We start from the raw sequence: 19,894 nt of genomic DNA, 5'->3' as shown, positions 1-19,894 counted from the left end.
TAATAATAATAATAATAATAATAATAATAATAATAATAATAATAATAATAATAATAGGTTATAGGCACTGAGCCTGAGCTGCAGAAATTCTTGGGGAGTCGCGAGTGATGACCATGAGGACATAGAAGCAAGCCAAGTCATAACATTGACTAATTAACAATTACAGCAGCTGTTACTTTTGTAACAAAAAAATGTTGCGTTTTATGAGTAATTAGCAGTAGGTAATGAAGAAAAAGGGCTCTTTCAGTTAAAGGGCACATTTCTTTCACAGTCACTAAAACAGTTATTCCTCTCGCCCTCATGGCCTCAGAGTCAAAAGCCCATTCGGCCTTCGGCCTCATGGGCTATTGACTTATTCGTAAGTTATATTGACTTATTCACAAAGAACTCTTCTACACACGTTAAACGAACAGCATTAGATTTGAGCAGTTTTTCATTGCATCGTAAAGAGAAAAAGATTGATAAAGATAAGATCCAACCTAAATTATTGTATGAACCGTTTTCCTCTGAAATCTCTTCCGAACCAACGGCTATGAAGAAAACATATTTAACAATAATTATTCGTCGAGCCCGAATGGGCTCTGAGTCAATAGCCCATGAGGCCGAAGGCCGAATGGGCTATTGACTATGAGGCCATGAGGACGAGAGGAATAATTGTTTTAGTAAAATCCAACTAGTTGGTCCAAAATATCGAGACAAAACAAATTTAATCTAGTTAAAGCTAGACTTTGATCCCTTTTTGTTGCCCCAAATCGGGCGCTCTTTGTAACTAGTAGGCTATAACATATAGCCTAGTAGTAGCTCAACCAATCAGAACGCAGCATTGATAATAGACCACTAGCTGGATTTTACTAAAACGAAATGTCCAACATTACTGAGACCTTTCAATTAGACTGGGAAATAATTTATTCCTTTACTTTTCAAAATAACGCTGAACAAAGTTAAGATAATTTTAATACCAAATACCTCATAGAATGTGTTATACTAACGCTAAGTTCAAATTTGGTTGCATATCGGATCTATAAAAGATCTACGGCCCCAAAATACATAAGAACAGAACCATGCAAGAATTACTGACAGTATATATCGGATCTATAAAAGATGTACGGCCCCAAAATCAAAGATCCGATATGCTGTAATTCTTGCATGGTTATGTAGATCCGATATGCTGTAATTCTTGCATGGTTCTGTCCATGTTTTGGCAATCCTTTATTTTCTCTGCGAGACATCAACTTGACACTTGGACTCTTGCCCCCCCTCCCGCAAAAGACACGTTGAGCTACTACATGTGGGTGTTGTTGAGGGTTCTAGGTCAGGGCTTAAATCAGAGTGCGCGGATATTTTTCATCAGATTTTACTCTGGTTGTTACGCCATACTGACGAGCCCCCCAAAAGGGAGAAACAGCTGTCTATGGCTACAATCCCGCTCCGTTTTTAGTTCTGTCGGTGTCGTGTTGATGTCTTGCAAAATTAATTTTCACGTGGTACGATCAGCATTGCAGTATTCTGCTTGCAAAATTTAATATGTCTACCATTCTTAAGTTGCAGTCTTCCTAAGTCGTGTACTCCATGTAGCTGACCTCTTTTTGTTTTGTGGTATGATTCTTGCTTCATTCCTCGCCTGAATTTCCTTGTCATTTACAGTAGTGTTTTTTTCTTTATGTTCTTATGTTATGTTTTTTTTTTTTAAAGTTTTCCCCCCAAAATCCTGGCAACGGGTTTAAAACAAAAAATGCCAAATTTTGCTTGGAATGCTAAATTCAGATAAACGCTTAAAAATATGCTCTGTTTGCTAAATTATGTCAAAAATTCTGTTAGCACAATCGACAAAAGCGTGAATAATTAAAACAATAATAATAGTAATTGTTTTGATGATAGCTGAATTATTGACGTCTTATCATAGCAACTGGGTACAGCGACGTGCGACTGAGCAGAAAGGGGCGTAGTCTATTAACAAATTTGTCAATCACTCATTGTCAGTAACGAGAGGCGGAGCTCCCTTGCTCATACACATACGCGGGTATATAAATGTGCAGGAAAAGTGGCTATAAACCAGAGGTTTCACTTGCAGAAACTTGCTGTTTGCGACGTCTATAAAGATTTACCTAAACTGTATCTGGGAAGAGGTAGGTGAGCTTTAGTGAAGACACAGAAAAGATTAAGGCTCAAAAAAAGAAAAGGAAAAGACCTGAACCCCAATGGCGCAAGATCAGATCCACTATAAGCGGACAACTTTACGTAAACTAATGCTATCTGATCAATAACCTTATTTATGAGTCCGAGATGATCTTCTACTCCTCGGTCGTAGAAGAAAACAAGTCAAATCAAGCAATCCTGTTTACTACTCTCGACAAAATGTTAAACCGCCTGGCACCTAAAAAATTACATTAGAAGGACACTGCTGTTGACCTCGCAAATAAATTTGCGGACTTCTTTGTGTACCAGGTAGAAACTGTCAGAAACAGCCTTAACTCCCCAGGCTTAAACCCTAACGATGAGAAAATTGTCTGCCCAGCAAAAAATGAGCTAGCTATCAACTCTTCTAAGTAATATCTATGCTAAATCTTTCATATTAGATCCCATACCAGGTTAATATCATGAAAGGCTTTATTAACACCCTTCTCCCTACCATTACTAGGATAGTGAATTTGTCATTTAATGAGGCCTGCATTCCTGAAATCCTTAAACAGTTAGCTGTCGAACCAAGAATCATGAAACCTATGCTTGATAATGAGCTGCTATCGAGCTATAGACCTATCTCTAACCTGAGATTCATCTCTAAGGCTATTGAGAAGGTTGCTGCTGATCGACTGAATTGCAATCTTATAAATACAACCCTCATGAGCTCCTACAGTCAGCGTACAAACCAGGCCATAGCACTGAAACTGCACTGCTTCCGTCATATCTCGAGAATAGAAGTCAGGTTGTACGTGTTGACAGTGAGTCCTCGACCTGTTCGTATGTTCCTCATTACGGGGTTTCCCAAGGATCCGTACTTGGTCCTCTCCTATATTAACTATATACACCGCACCACTGAATGATGTCCTCAAACGTCATCATATGTCGTATCATTTTAATGCCGATGAGAGCCAGACATATATATGTCCTTTCACTCATGTCCTGGTGAACCTGAATACCCCAAATCTAAGGTGAAAACGTGCATTCTTGATATCAATAGTTGGAGGATAGCCAATATACTTAAACTAATTTATAAATAATTAAAAAACTGAGCTCTTTCTACTGAACGCTCGTCATCGTCCTCTTCCGCAGTTAAGCTTAATTCATGATGCAGGCACTGAATTAATTGTAGCCGCTGACTCGGCAAAAAACAGCGGCGTTTGGTTTGATAACATCCTGTCAATGAACAAGCATGGGAAATTTCTTTGTAAAACAGCTTTCAACCATCTACGTAATCTGACCACCATTAGAAGGTTCCTATCGCACAAGCACTGTGAAATCCTTATATATGCCTTTGGAACTTCTCGAATTGATTACTGTTACTCACTTTTATCTGGTCTTCCTCAGCATTTGTTGCCAAATTTCCAACATGTTCAAAATACTGCGGCCCGTCTCCTCACATACTCAAAGAAATACAACAATATTTCCCCTATCTTGAAAGAACTACATTGGTTGACCGTCAAGTCAAGCCGAAGTTCAGTTCAAAATATTAATTTTGACTTTTAAAGCATATCACGAAATTGGACCTAAAAATTTAACAGACTCTTTAATTAAATATACACCTAGCAGAACACTCCCCTCCACCAACAAGGGATTGCTAGTAGCCCCTACGTATAATCTTGAGTCCTATGGAAAGCGCCCTTTGTCAGTCATTGCCGCCTCACTCTGGAACAATTTATACCAGACCAAGAGACTATAAAGGGGACAGAGAGGGCATCCCCCATATACACCCTATTCAATAGGTAATTCGTCTCGAGTTATTTTTAGAATCGGGATAAAGTTACCTCGCGCGAGGCGTGGATGTTTCGTGGAGGTTTCGCATGACCAAACGCCGTGCAAAACATGTCGGGCGAGAGGCAATGAAAGCGTAAAAAGATCGAGAGCATTCCTGAATATTGAAGCGAAATGAGTCGGCGCTCACCTGGGAAAAAGGAATCGCTGGACTCTTTGACAATCCGTAAAATCAGTTTAACTCGAAGTTGTCGTAACCTCAGTGCTTTAATAAAATGAGAAATTTCGCCGGTCTATTGAAACCGGTCGTTTGTACAATTTAGGGAGTTTAAGATCCAACGACGCAGACGACAACTAGAACGTCAAAAAAACAATAGGTTTAATTAGCAAAACAACAACTTCGCACGTGCAACACACTTTTTGGTTCATTTCTTTCCCGTTTTTGCACAACTACGACGTGAAAATGCCTAATTTCGCGTTTTATGGAGGACGTAAATAAGGAACGACGAAATTTTATTTCTCTTTCTGAGCTTGAATATGGTCCCTTGAAATTCAGCTTTAGGAGGGTTGGCCTACAATTGACAAAGTAAGTGGGTAGGAATAATCGCTATAAAGACTGAAAAAAATAAACATCAAACCAGAAATTGCTGTCTTCAATGCAAACTGTAAATTATAAATGATCCTGAGAAAATATTCAGTGTGTTACGGATTTCCCTGCTCTACTGTTAGCTCTATACAAGAGAGGAAGGGCGATTCTTTTTTAATTTCGGTTTCGCTGACACAGCTTTCGCAGAAATCTCGCTGTAGTCGTTTTCGTCGACAAAAGGAATAGCAAAATCGCTCTCCGCGTCTTCCCCCATTTTGTTCTGCGTCATTTCGTGAAGGACGCGTGGCTCTCAGCGTGGGTCATCCACGCGGAACACATTCGCGCTATGTGATTGGCTGTTGTCTAATCCCCCTTGAGATCTGTGGTGTTAAAAATAACCCGAGACGAATTACCTATGGAATAGGGTGTATATGGGGGATGCCCTCTCTGTCCCCTTTATAGTCTCTTGACCAGACCAAATAAAAACTACAGCATGCTCTAGTTTTTTTAAGAATAGAGTTAAGACCTATTTATTTAGCCGTTCCTTTTAGATTGTTCTTTATGTTTTTATGATGTAGTTCTATTTATTTTAGTATTTTTTAGATTTTTCTCACAAGTAGTAACCTTGTTAAGCGTCATTGGTTAGTAGAAATGGCGCTATATAAAAAACTTATCATTATTATTACTATTAAATTGTTGACTGTAGCACAAATTTCCAATAACAATAGCTATCTTAATAAATGTTATCAGTTAGATCCGAACTTCTCAGAGCCAACAGCTAAAACTTAGGGGGGAAATCTCTATTCCTCATAAGCTTTGCTTCTCGGAGATTTCCCCGCCACAGTCACTCCTTTCAAGTTGTATGCTCATTTTAAATTTAATATTAATTAACTGTTTATTATCTTTTCTATTCTGACTTATTGTAATTTATTCTGTGTGGCAAAATAATAAAAATAAAATAAAAATAAAATAAAACAAGCTTTATTTGCAGAAACATACAAGTACATACAGTATTGCAAATTAAAGCTATTTATAACTATGTTTTAAGAATAATATAAGAACTCAAATTTAACCACTGGCCAATTAAACTACGTTGTTCATAATTCGTCGCGAAAGTCAAAGCAAACTTAAATTTATTTCATGAATTGTAAATTAATATAGTAATTCATGAGGTGTTCGATCATCATTTCATTGGTCAAAAAGTTCACAGGGAACTGGGTAATATTTGGAATCGGAATCTTAACTTTATTGTAAAAATTATTCCTAATGAAAGAGTGTTTTGAACAATTAAAAAGAAAGTGAAATCCGTCTTCTATTTGATTGGATCCACAAAAAGGGCAATTCCTATTATCTCTGGTAATTTGATTGTATCTACAAAGTTGTATCATTAGTTTGTGGTTGCTTATGTGTAGTTTTACTAATTTCTTTTTTCTCAGCTGTTCCTCTCGTTAAGTCTAGGTAATTAGAAGTGGTATGATCGCTTTTAAAAGATCTAAAAAATTCTAGTTTTTGAGAGTGGTGAAGGGTGTTTTGCCCTTTTCACTAACGTTATGTAACTACGTGTTCATGTTTTTCAGGCGAGGCTCAATTATGTCACGTTATATTTTCGTTTTTCTTGCGATGATTCTGATCGTCTCCGAGATTTTGCCCGTGAAAAGGTATGTGAGATACAGATTGACTGCATTTTTCCTTTAGGCGTGTTAAACTTTTCCAAAACGAATTACTGAGTCCCTGTAACTTGTAGATTATCAGCGATCGACTGTTACTGATAGCTACTGGTTGAATTATTCGAAAAATTGCACAAAACAAAACGTTTAATGAATCGATCGGTTTTCACCACAAAAATTCATGTATCAATCAGTAATTTTACTCTGCCCGGCGTGAGCAGTTAGTTAAAAGATTGCGTTTTGCTAAAGATTGACATGCTTTTTAGTAGATACGAAGAAATTTTTTCTTTCTACGTACTGCGGAACATCTCTCGCTGATTTTACATATAAGCTTAATAGAGGTTATCTAATTCTTTAATCATTGACTGATCGAGGTGTTTTGAATGCTCATCGTCGCATATATTCTTAGTGTTTAGTGTTTACACTTTACTGCACATCCTTTGATCCGTCGCAAAAACCAGAATGGATGTTCCTTTTAATTTCTTCACACGTAAAGAACAAATTTCAGCACAGGTTTCGGACAGGACTGCACGCATAAGCCGAAGAAATTGACTGCAGTGCTTATTATTATCCCCTGACTGCAAACGGACTATAAGCTTCCTTAAAAAGGTTTCAATCTTCTCACATCATATTTTTCAGTGCTGGTGACCTTGAGGATAAGAGTCAGACGAGCAAGCGTAATGCCATGTATCGCTACAGCAAACAAAATTTGGCAAAGTTTGCCAAGTATCGCTACAGCAAACGAAATTTGAGGAAGTTTAAGCGTAATGCCATGTATAGGTACAGCAAGCAAAATTTGAGGAAGTTTGATTCCATCTCCAAAGAAAACTGAAGAAATGAAGACTATGCAGCTAGCGTAATACGGGTGGCGGCCTTGGGCAAGACGCTGAGTGGCCAACAGCCTGCAGGAATTGTCTTTAAGCAAGATAGTAGTCATGAATAATGGGTGTTCGGGAACTCTTTGTAGTTGTGAATGAAAAGCTGCATAAAATTAAAGCAAAATAAAATGTAACAAGTAATCCTGGGTAAATTAAAGAGTCTACGCTTTTTTTTGGGGGGGGGGGGGGCGGGGGGTTATTGTTGTTGTTGGGCTGCCTGTGGCACAACCAAACATGTTGCGGTGGCAAGTCACTGCGTCCAAAAAAGACAAAATGGCGGACGCATTGCGTGTCTCCTCCTCCTGACTTTTGAGGGGAGGGGGCAAGTCGTTTCAGATATGAACAAGAAAAATGGGTACCATCAGTCTCACCACATATGAACTAGAAATACGTAAAACGCAAGATCTCGCGAAGGACTTGGGGGAACGGCAAGTAAAGCCGAGAAGAAAATTTGTCAATCAAAAATTGTGAGCTATATATAGAAACATAACAAAACTGTTATACCTAAAATGAAAAGTAAACGAAAAGAAAAATGAAAAAAAAAAGAAAAGAAAAGAAAAGAAGTGAAGAGAAAAATGTACTGTCCAAATTCGAACTCGGGCACTTCAGAGAAAACCGGCAAAATGTTAAAAATGTCAACGGAAGGGGGTCAACAGAATAAGCTCATACTAACATCATATATGGGTTAATGAACAAATATAATAAACATAGGTTCTTCACTGCTCTTGTATTAGAGATACGAGCATCATTTTATTTGACCCCCTCGGACGCCATTTTTGTAAGCAAATTTTGACCATTTTCTGAAGCTCACAAACTCCTCAAAATTAAACGAGCGAAGTTCATTTTTTGTATGCGATACAACACAGCACAGGACTATCTTCGAAAACCATAAAGATTGTTAAGTAGCTACGGGCAAGACTAAGACTTTCTTATTGTACCTGACCTAAACTCAGTGTCTGCAAGCGAATCAAAAATCGGTCGTTTTTGCATTGATCTGTAGCGCACAACTAAAAGGATAATAAAACTCTGACAACCAAATTGCAGTCTACAATCATCCATGTTACCAAAACACTAATAATCATTTTGGCTCGTTGGAAAAGCAAGAAATTAGAAAACTCACATTTGTCATAGGTACCAACCTTTTTCTTGAAAGTAGGCCGATCTCTTCTTGTGTGTTTTAAGTCTTCTTCATGATTTTTTCCCCTATTTCGCTGTCAGCTATGGTCAGCAGGTAGAGGAAATATCAAAAAGTTCGAAATACTGTCACTCTAACCACAGGTAGCCCAAGCTCACTATGAGAGCCCTGAACAACATTATCCTACTTAGCTAATTAATTATTCATACAGGAAGAAAATTATAAGACGTTGTATGGAGAAATATTCTTTCCCCATTAAATTAGCAAAATGTACATTGAATATCGCTTTGAAGCTTACCTTTAGCGTCTTCTTGTTTTCCTTTGTATGCTGTCATCTGGGTGAAAAACTGTCGCTCCAAAAAAGGCCTTAAACAGTGCCTAGGAGGTCTGAAATGCAGTCAGAATACAAAGAAAAACAAGAAGACGCTAAAGGTAAGCTTCAAAGCGATATTCAATGTACATTTTGCTAATTTAGTGAGCAAACAATATTTCTCCATACAACGTCTTATAACTTTCTTGCTGCATGAATAATTAATTAGCTAAGTAGGATAATGTTGTTCAGGGCTCTCATAGTGAGCTTGGGCTACCTGTGCTCTAACATCTTGGAACGGCAAAAAGTGCTAAACCATGGGATAAAAATAACAAAGCGACGCCATCTTGAAAGTTCGGTACTGGGGAGGGACTGGCACTAGTAGTTGACAAGACGACAAATAATAAACAAACGACTCAGTAAATAAATTCACACTTCTTATACAAATCACAAACAAACCCTTATCAGCTACTTGCTCCAATATTACTTCTCTGTTTACTACATTTGGTTCGTTCACTTCTGGGTTGTCACTTTTTGCGGAGTGAATGGAGTGGAGAATGTAAGGGGCTATAAACCAGGGACTTCTCTTTCTGTTTGGGAGGCGAAAAAGAAAAATAAGAACTCCTGATCGCAGGTTAATGGGTGATTAACTCAACATACTTCATCTGCTCTACATTTTGAGTTATCCCGTGAATGCAAGAGAGAATGAGCTAGATCACTCTCTCTTGGTGAATGTGGATAACATTCACCTTATGGCTTACTGGGAATCAATTCACCTCGTTTCATAGCTTGCGCAGGAGCCCTTTTTCAGGTCTGTAGGTTTTGCGGTCTGGTTTGTGGGACTTATAAGGTATTCAAAATTCGCGCCAAAGTTGTTCTAAAAATAAACTTGTTAGTTAAAACGCCGTGACACGACTACATAGAAGCTGCTCGCTCCGGGTTATGGGCTCCTGCGTGACGCAAATAATTGGGAGCTGCAATCCAGATATTCACAAGACGATTCAGAAGACTACGCACAATCGGCCTATTCTGAAATGGATGGCTACTGTCGAAGGTAGTTTTAAGGTACTGTTCCTTGCGCATCCGGTATAATGGGCATTACGGTATAATGGGGGTGAATTCATGTAAATGTCAGTGGGGAGTGAGGGTTGGTCATATTTTTTTAGTGACTAGGAGGGGTAATTGGGTAAGAGCTAGCTTTCCTTTGTTGGCAGGTGAGGGTTACATATTATTACCCTAGCCCCTCCTGTCCCTTACATAATCTAATCTTTTCTTGTGACAACGGTCTGTGAAAAGAGATTCACTGAAAGTAATGGGTGATTAACTCGACGTACTTCATCCGCTCTTCATTTTGAGTTATCCCGTGAATGTGGATAACATTCACCTTATGGCTTACTGGGAATCAATTCACCTCGTTTCATAGCTTGCGCAGGAGCCCTTTTTCAGGTCTGTAGGTTTTGCGGTCTGGTTTGTGGGACTTATAAGGTATTCAAAATTCGCGTCAAAATTGTTCTAAAAATAGACTGGTTATTAAAAACGCCGTGACACGACTACATAGAAGCTGCTCGCTCCGGGTTATGTAACTCGAATTACTTCACCCGTTCTTCATTTTGAGTTATCCCGTGATTGTGGATAATATTCACCCTAAGGCTTACTGGGAGTCAATTCACCTCCTCATGATTTTTTCCCTATTTCGCTATGGTCAGCAAGTTAATTCCCCAAAACTAGAAATACTGCGATTGTTGCTTTTTAAAACGGCAAAAAGTGCTGAACAATTGGATACAATTAGAATATAATAAAGGGACGCCATCTTAGAGGTCCAGTACTCGGAAGGGACAGGTACTAGTACTTGCCTTGTCTCCAAACGGAAACTAGATGGTCTCATTTGGAGGCGAGACAAACTATGCAAATACAGATCATGAGGTACATACAAACAAAGCAACAAACAGTTATTATCTACGTGCTCCACTCTTTGATTTCTGTTAATTACTCTTGGTAATTAAATTTAAGGGGGATTGTGACGGGTGATTAACTGGCTGATTAACTCATTCGCTCTTTCTCTTCATTTTGAGTTATATCCCGTAAAAGTCATAACATTTCTTTCTTTTAACTCTTTGGTCTTTAATTTACTTTTAGGATTAGAGGTATTGACGTTTTTATTATATCCGTCTATTGTTGCGTCATTCTCCGATCACCTTCCACGTCTGAACATCCACTCGTCTCCCATTCCTTTCAAGCACGGGCTCAGTAATAAATGATGTTGCTGGTGACCCTTTCTCTTCTACCTTAGATGAAACGGCAGGGGCATTCCTTATAATAGCCTACAGTATGCAGGAAGGCTCCACCCGAAAGGCTACGTCTTTCAGGCATCAGTAATAATATGGGGTGCTTTCCATTATAACAAAATTTTCGGAAATTTCGGTCGAGAAATAAATGGGAAGCTTTGGTCCGCGTAGAATTTTTCCGGTCAAAATGGTCCACCTCCAGAGGTGGGCCTCTTGGACGGTTGGTGCGGTCCGACCGAAACTTAACGTTCTAATTCTAAAAATTTTCGGTTTCAGTCCTACCTTGCTAAGCAGCAATCAAAATTTCGGTCGAAACGCAAATAGATCGTTTCGATGCGATTGAAGACGTTGTTTCAATAGAACAATGTCGCTCCATTTTGTCTTGATCACTCCACTTATCATGAGGGTTTAAATTGGCAAATGGAAAGCGCTCATAGCCTGCGATGCAGCCGGCCCACGCACGCATAGCCTGGACCATTGGTACAGTCCGTCTAGCCTGCGAATAGCCCACGTTCGATATATTAAAATTCTAACATGACTCCGAGGCTTTTTGGTCATTTTTCTATATTTGGTAAGGTTGGGTTTTCTTTGCGCTCGAGTCTCTTCTGGGAATTGCGAGACAATGGAGTCGTGAAAATTTGCAACTTTGACCCTAAAGCCTCGGAGTCATGTTAGAATTGTAAAATATCGAACGTGGGCTATTGGTGCGCAAAAGCTATTGTGCACTAATTCGCAGACCCTGTATACAGCGGTTTCTTATTATCTAATCAACCAATCGAAATTATAGACCTTAAAGTTACTAAAAAAACTGTAAAACCGGTTAAACCAACTAAAAATAGCACACGATCTTATCTTAATGAGATCCCTGCGCATTTTATCCATGAGATAAAGGTCTAAATAATGAAGTTTGATCGCGCGAGTGTAAATTTATTATTTGTAAAAAATGGTTTTGTCGCGTCGCTGGTCAATTTATGACTCACCAGCGCGCCAAAACTGTAATTTATTCCATGGAAATGGCGGGAATTCTTAGCCTTCCGAGTCGAGTCCGGTGATGGCTGATCAAGACCTTACACGCTCCCTCTCCGAGGCCTTTTCTCGAGCCGTCAGCGAGACAGTGAGTGCTGTTCTTGCCCGGGTAAGCATCTAGCTTGAACTTCAGTCTTTTGAGATTGCTTTGAATGGTGATAAAAGTGTTGACAAGCCTACACGAGTCTCCTGCAGTTCGCGGATGGCCTGGCGCACACTACTGGTGTACACGGCTAAGAATCTCACATCGTTTGGCTCTTATGAACTTATTAAAACTCAGATCGCATCGATATTTGGCAAGAAGTTAAAGTTTATAAACAGCTTTTCGTTTAATATTTTTTTTCTGGCTGTAAGACCAAAATAAAATTGAAATATGAAAAGTATGGCTCAAAATGGGACCATTTTTTAACAGCTCGCGTAACATTTACAGACTAACCACGCATATTGTGGGATTTCTCTGTTTCTGTTAATGGTACTTCGGAAAAATTTCTCCGAAGAGGTCAGTGACTTATGAGTATTAACTGTATTAAAAATTACTGAACATAATGGCAAAAAAACAAAGTTTAGGGCGTTTTCAGAAAGATGTTCTGTCTACATACGATCTCTGTGCAGCGCGAACGTCAATTTAAAAGATTGCTTTTCATTGACTTTCTGTTGTTGTTAAGAGAAGAAATAATAATTTTTGGAATGCTCATAAGTTAAACCTTCCTTATAGACTAACTGTTAAGACTTTGGGAAACCCACTTTTACGCTAAGATCAAATATGTAAGGTTAGACAGCATTTTTTTAACGTGAAAATTCGTAAACCGTGCGTTGGACCGAAAATCGGATTCTAGAGTGTGCTTTGGCATAACGATTTTGTGCCTAAAATGTGCCTAAGATGTGCATAAAGTGTGCATTTTAGTTTTGAAAAAAGTGCCTAAGCCGTGCCTAAGTTGTGCCCAAACTGTGCCTAATCTGTGCACAAGTTGTGCCAAAATATTGAGTCACTCGGAAAATCGTGTCCAGCCTATCGAGCTCCACAGCGAACGAAAAGGGCGCACGGCAATTATGTCAGTTTTGAGGTTTACGAAGTCTAGAAACACGGTCTGACGACCTTTTTATCCCCTAATAAGAAATAACATGACTCAGAATACGGTTAGAGACAGCAGGGAAAGCCCCGACAAACAGGAAAGTGGAATCTTAAACAGTTTAGCGTATTTAAAGAAGTGCTCAGCTCAATTACATTGTTGATATGCTAATTTCATCGATGTTAAAAAATTTCCAAGTAGGTTTCTTCTCCCCTTCTTAACGGAGCGTTTAGTTGGAACGAAATATCTGTTTTTTTCAGGAGGGCAGATTTGCATTCAAAAAAAGAATTTACTTGTGATATGACTTATAAAATGAAAACGAAAAAATTGATTGCACGCCGATGAGTTTTGAAGCAAAATAAATGGCACGTCTCATCGATTATTATACGATCAAAGCTTAATTTGCTAACAGAGCCAGAAAACAAAAACAAACAAGCAGCTTGAATTATTTTACTACTAAGTGTAAATCTTACTTTTTTAGTTAGAGAAATATTTTTAAAAAGCAGCCGCATTTTGTATTTAAAAAACAACACGCGTTGGCATGAAGGTTTCAAATTACCACTTTGTACTTTTCATGTTGTTATGCAAATTTAGGCCAATTTTACCGCGATCGCAAAAAGTACCTTCTACGACTTTTATTGGCTATTTTTGAGCCTTACTTCTTTAGCTTTGTTTTTGTTATTATGGCTTCGACTTTCTTTCACGATTTCTTTTAGAAACGAAAGAAAGCGAGTCTATAAAATTGCATGGCAATTGAAAAGGTTCAGACCGCATATATCGCGTGTGAATTTCCTCTTTATCCTCGGAGTAAACACGGACTGTCGAAGAATACTTTAATTTTCCAGACTTTCGGCGCGGCTCAAAACTTACACTTCCTATACTACTAACTGTATCGTGTTTGATCTGAATTATTTTTGTAATTCGTACCAAGTTTGTTCCTTTTTGCAAGTCGGGTTACAAAGATTTTCAAAAAAGTGTCCAGCGTTGAATATTTGTGCCTAAACCGTGCCTAAACCGTGCCAAAACTGTGCCCAAACTGTGCCTAAAATGTGCCTTAGCAATATTTAAAACGTGCCTTAACTGTGCCTAAAGTGTGTCTAATCTGTGCCTTTGCATGTTTTTTTCCCGTGCTTTGGCACAAAAACCGTGCCTTTTCTTGAGCGCGAATCGTGCATAAGGCACGGTGTTACGCTCGTGTACACCAGTAGCGTGCGCCAAGCCGGATGAATAAATTCTAATAAAGCCTTCATAGCTTAGCTTTAACTAGGATATCATTTAGGGATTTTCCCTTACGATATGAGATGATGGGGGGCTCCTTAAAGATTTCTCTCATTTGCGGTTGATTTTCTATAAGGTGCGATTTCCCCATGAGTGTTTCCTTTAGGTTAGGCAAGCATTGTGTTACAAAGGGCAGTATTTTCTCAGGTGCGGTTTTGTTTTTCTGCGCTAGCGACATTTCTCTATCAGAGAATTTAATCTCTGAAAGGTGTTTTTCTACAATTCTAGCTGGGTAATCTCTATTCTGCAGGCGTGTTTTGAAATTACTCATGTTTTCCGCAAAAGTAAATTGAGAGGAATTTGTTCTCAGAAACCTTAACGCTTCTCCTTTTGTAAAAGCCTTTCGTGACGCCTGGTGGGTGACACGAATAGTAGCTTTGAAATGCGTTCGCACGTCAAGAATAGATTCCTCATTGAATCTGTTACCTTTGTACACTTTCGTGTCTAAGAATGTGGTTTCTGTTTCTGAGATTTCAGCCGTGAATTTGATCGTTGGGTGAAAACTGTTTGCCTTTACATTGAAATCCTCTATTTTGTCTCTGCTTGTGTTCCACATAGATATGACGTCATCTATGAATCTTTTCCAAAAAATTGGTTTTGTGGTGCTTTGTCTGACTATCTCTTTTTCTATTTTGGCCATAAACGTGTTAGCAAAAGCTAAGGCCATTTTCGTCCCCATGGCTGTTCCATGAGTTTGGAGGTAATCTTTTCCATTGAATTAGAACGAGTTTTGTTGTAGAATCAGACTTAGCATTTCTCTTAAATACCTGGTAGTAGACTTGCTCACAAGCCGAGCTTTTGAGCGCGTAGCGCGAGCCAGCGAAAATATATGTTCAATACTCGATGGAAAGAAAGTCGACTAAACGGCGTTTAAACCGGCCGTAGGACACAGAGTGGCTATGAACTAAAGGTACTAAAGGGAGCTTTTTGAATCAATATTTCGCGTGATCATGATTTCTTTTTCTTAGCATTGTAGATTCGAATACATGTGATAAAATTCGAATAACAAGGGACCGAATCACATGTAATAATGCGAGAAATATCGACTATTTGGCATCAGATAATACACTAATAATTCTAGGTATATTCCGACCAAATGACCTCTGAAGCCCGAACCCACACATAGTGCGCTTGGGCTGCCTATTGTTACCCACTAAGCTGGCGATTGAATTAAAAAAGTACTAAATTCCTCTATAAGGCTGTTGAGTCGATCAGAAACACTGTTGAATTTCACTGATCCAGTTGCTCGTAATGTTTTCCTACCCAACAGTTTCAATTTTAACAGTGAATTCGGGTGATTCTCTTATCGCTTTTAACACAGTAGCACGAGGTAGCTCACTTAATATTCACTTAAGATTCACTCGCAAGAGTTCGCTTGTAAATAGGTCTCTCGTACAGTTCATAAACTATACCACTTCCAAAATGTACTCTTGCCATCTTTTACTATGGGCTTACCATCAACAGCGTTTACATTCGTAGTTTTGGCTAGCCTGCGTAACAGGCGCTTGGAAGTAGTGGGCAAAAGAGAGAACGGGCGCGCGCGAGGGAGACACGCGAGGGGTGAGGGAGCTCCTTCTCCCCTCGCGTGTCTCCTTCTCGCTCGCTCATTCTCTCTTGCTTGTGCCCACTACTTCCAAGCGCCGGCTGCTACGCAGGCTGCGTTTTGGCATTCTAATGCTTCTACCGAAGATAGATCTGATCAGGAGCCCATCAAATGGCTCTCCTGATCTGATAGATTGCTCATAGCTTCGAGTCGCTTCGAGCTCCTTAGAATGTACTCTGCTGAAGTCCGCTGACCTATTCTACGCATACTCTTATGTCTTGCGCACGCGCTGAACATACCAGGGTGCGATTTGTGCCAGAAGGAAAAATTGAGCCGGCGAGCCTATTTTATAACTGGGCTGTGCCACAGGCAGCCCAGTTAAAAGTATTTAAAGCACCAAAATTGAGCCTTTCACATTTCATAAGCTTAGAACTACAATAATTTTTGCAATTTCCGTTAGATCAGATTAGTCACTGTGGTAATCTCGTACCCAGATCTCCCGCGTTCAGCCTAAGATAGAGTGAGATCTGGGTACGGGATTATCACATTGGCTGGAACTGTTGAAACTTTGAGGCCAAGGGGCCGACGGGGTCCGAGTAGGAGGGGACCCTGGGAACGAGGTTTCATCTTAACTATTTGTATAGACTCTCTATACAGAAGGTTTAGAGTGTCTGTGACGCAAGCTAGCAACTCTCTTCCCCACGTGGGGAGGAGCGTTGCGTGACGACCCTAATAACGGCTGCGAAGCGGACTAAAATTAACGTGGAAAGCCAGAGGTGGGTTTTTGTATGAACGCCTGGCCCTGCCTTTGGGAATTTGCAGCTTTTCCCAAACAAAATGACAAATGCCCGACAAAAACCCGGAGGGCGATGGGCGCACTTGGAATTGACTGAGCCATTAGCGTCGCGCACGGCGATAGGGCTGCTTCCTCCACAGGCTTTACCAACTCGCAAACACGCGAGACAAGCGAGAAGCGCGAGAGAGGTATGATGGGAACGAGCGTAGAGCGCGACCACCCCTTGGTCCCTGCTTTCCTTAATAATTAATTCAAACATCCCCCAGTGATCGCGAGTTACTGGGGACGAGGTAGGCGATAGGATAAGATAAGATAACTTTATTACATCTCTTCAGGATATCTCTATTTACAAAAATCTATTTACGAAATAATTGTGAACATGTGATAAAAATTAAAAATGTATTATCATAAGAGTTCTAAAATTAGAAAGATAATAAAAGCAGAGAACGACAAAATTAATTATTAAAACAAGATATTTTGCCGCATGGCAACATCGCGAGTGGCTAGTGAAAAGTTGACATGTCCACTTTTATCGCTTATTCTATTAAAGATTTCTTCCGATAATTTCCAGAATCCATTGAGTAGGCGAAACTTAATTAAAGGCGTTGATACTTGGTGAATTTCCCACGCATAGTGGCAGCTGGTTCCAATATTTGATAAGTCTTTTGTTAAAGAGGTCATGCGCTGATCTTAATGGATGATGAGAAGTGACATTAAGATTACGAGTTCGATAAGCTGTATTCGTCCCAAACATATTGTGACCATAGTTCGCAACACCGTTGATTATTTTGAAAGTCTCTAATAAGTCACCACGCATTTGACGTTCCAGTAAAGTCGTTAATCTGAGTCGCTGTAACCTTTGATGATAAGAGAGTAGACCCATGCCCTCAATTATCCTGGTGACTGTCTTTGGCAGTCCTCAATTTCCATTATAATACCCCAGTCAGGGATCCACACCTGCACTGCGGCGATCACTGAGGGGATCCGTGATTTCGACTACTGTATTATGCTGACGATGACCCTCATGCTAAGTGATTGTGAATTTACGTGAGAATCAGGTCAGTTTCTGGGGGAAGAGAAGAGTAAAGCGAAAAGGGGAGACAGCCGATCCTCTGATCCCATTCCACACTCAGGTAACGTGTGTAGCAAGCTTTTCCGTTTCGGAGCAAAGAACGAACGAGGAACGAGAGTCAAAGACCGTCCAAAAAAAGGCATGAGTACAAATAAAAACAACAAAAGTTTTATTTGCATAACCATGACTAATTATTGTAAAACATTTTGAAACATTATGTATCAGTCAAATCGAAGCTTCAACATGCCCCCCCCCGGGCAACCCCGTGGGCATTTGACTTTTTTGAAAATTATTGTTCAAATTCACCCCTACCCGGGCCAAAATGCCGTTCAAATGCCCCACACTGGGGTCCATTCAGGTGATCAAATGCCCCCACCCCGGGGACATTTCACAAAAATGACAGAAGGACGGCGGAAACGCCTTCAGTTGTCGAACAAAATCTTTATAAATATAGCAAAAACTGAGAAACACTGTTAGTGTATTTACTACGAACAAAAGTTTCGTGCAAAGCGGCGGAAATTGCTGCTACAAGGTCACTGAATGCTCAGCTTTTCTTTCTCATGCAACATACAAAGCGTTCTATAAAAAAGATCCCACCTATTGAGATTACTACATCATAACCATTTTACTAACATGCATCATCGCTCACCTTATTAATCAACATACTTGCAGTAGGTCAGTAAGTAGTTTACCTGAGCTTTTTATTTTATTTTATTTTTATTGTTGTTTTGAATCGCTGCTATAGGTATTGTATTTCATTGTAAACACAACAGTAAAATACATTCATACATTCAAAGCCTGAATCCAATATTAAACATTTTAAATTTAAATACTTCAGATATGCTACAAAGCTTGTTTAAGTCCTTTCCGCGTAACCAATTGGCCACAGAGGCACAATCTTTCCCACGAAAATCCACTAACACCGCGTCCCCCATAGCTCACCACACCAAAGATTTTACATGAAATCGAGGGTGCAGTTCAAATTCCCTACCCCTAAAGCATGGGGATCAAATTACCCACCCCCTGGAAGACTCTGATAATCAAATTCCCTCCTCCCCGGGACGGCAAAGGTGTCAAATGCCCAGGGTATGCCCGGGGGGGGCATGCTGAAGCTTCGATTTGACCGATACATTACAGATCTCATTCATTCATTCAAACATTGACAGTTACGTATTTATAATAAATAATTAGAAGAATTCATAAGATGAGCTATTAAAATATCGTGTGAAAGTGATTTGAGGTTAGGTATTTTAAGTTCTATTTTGGAGAAAAATACGTCTCTAATCTTAGAACAGGCCTTACGATCTAGTAAGAAATGATTTTCATCTTTAATTTTGTTACTGTTACAAATGGAACATATACTTTCATTGTGTGGGATTTTTTCGTATCTACCTGTTTCAATTCAAAGTTGATGACTACTTAATCTAATTTTAACTAATGCTTTTCTTGAGGGGTTTTTTTCTTGTTAAAACCAGGTACGGCGAGGGCTATAGTCCTTTTTGATTGTACAATAAAAACTGAGTTTTTTTAGCCCAGATAGTGTGGGAGTTCGCTTTGAATTTACAAGAGAATGCATAAACAAAATACGTCCTAAACTCCATTTTTTGCCAAAAATAGAAATAAAAATGACTCACCTTGTGGTTTTATTTTGTTATTTACTGTCTCTTTGCTTCTAGAGCCACTTGGAAGCCGTTTGATCGACGTTTAAGATTTCCAGTTTGAGACCAAATCTCCCATACCCTCCCCCGCCTCTATCCTGTGAATTTGTCACGTGACACTGATCATGTGAAAGCACGGTTTCCGATTTCATTGGATTTGTATGCAAAGTACTTTGTAGATCTTTTGTAGCAAATATATCTGCTTCAGCAACCTTTTTATGAATACAAAGCAATGCGCTAACTTGCAATCATAAGAATATGACAGGTTACGCGTCTGTCACGTCCAGGACTTCACAAACGGCGCTCATAAGGTACGTACGTACTAAATCACCATCGGGTTTGAATGGCGGCTCGCGGGACAAATCCGCGGTAGCATATGGGCTCCTACAATCATAGCACGTTGAATAGACGGTTTTCATGTCGTCTCTTACGAAAACAACTTACAAGCACGTGATTTTGTAATTTTTACACTCTATTACGAGTAATGGAAGGTAGAAAACAGCTAATCTAGAGAAGAGCAACTACAATCAGTTGTTTATGTTTTGTTAGAGGAAATTAATGCATACAGCTCCATGTCTGATTGATTCAGTTCTATGGTGTTCCTGATTAGACAATTTGTCTTTTTTCTGTAGACTGTATCAAAGAATAAAATTTTTCAAGATTGGTTTCATTTTCTTAGGG

General features: G+C 39.4%; 1 protein-coding gene and 1 long non-coding RNA gene across 3 annotated transcripts in view; both read left to right on the top strand.

The window, feature by feature from the left end:
* LOC140941668 (uncharacterized) overlaps positions 1 to 19,894 on the top strand; it is a 42,039-nt gene that overhangs the window by 10,867 nt on the left and 11,278 nt on the right. Inside the window, exon 1 of one of the 2 annotated variants that reach the window (XM_073390686.1) lies at positions 19,357 to 19,524. The exons of the other annotated variant lie outside the window; for it this stretch is intronic. Coding sequence (XP_073246787.1) covers positions 19,472 to 19,524 — 53 coding nt within the window. The 5' untranslated portion in view covers positions 19,357 to 19,471. Of the gene's footprint in view, positions 1 to 19,356; positions 19,525 to 19,894 lie in introns of those variants that run through there. 2 annotated transcript variants of the gene reach the window in all.
* LOC140940083 (uncharacterized) lies at positions 1,990 to 6,850 on the top strand. Its single transcript, XR_012166296.1, has 3 exons — positions 1,990 to 2,126; positions 6,073 to 6,153; positions 6,802 to 6,850. It is a non-coding gene; the product is annotated as an uncharacterized lncRNA (long non-coding RNA).

This window comes from Porites lutea, chromosome 6 (genome assembly GCF_958299795.1).
Source record: "Porites lutea chromosome 6, jaPorLute2.1, whole genome shotgun sequence".
In the NCBI taxonomy this organism is placed as follows: domain Eukaryota; kingdom Metazoa; phylum Cnidaria; class Anthozoa; order Scleractinia; family Poritidae; genus Porites; species Porites lutea.
Note: the sequence above shows the minus strand (reverse complement) of the source record. Positions and strands in the feature narration are given on the sequence as shown.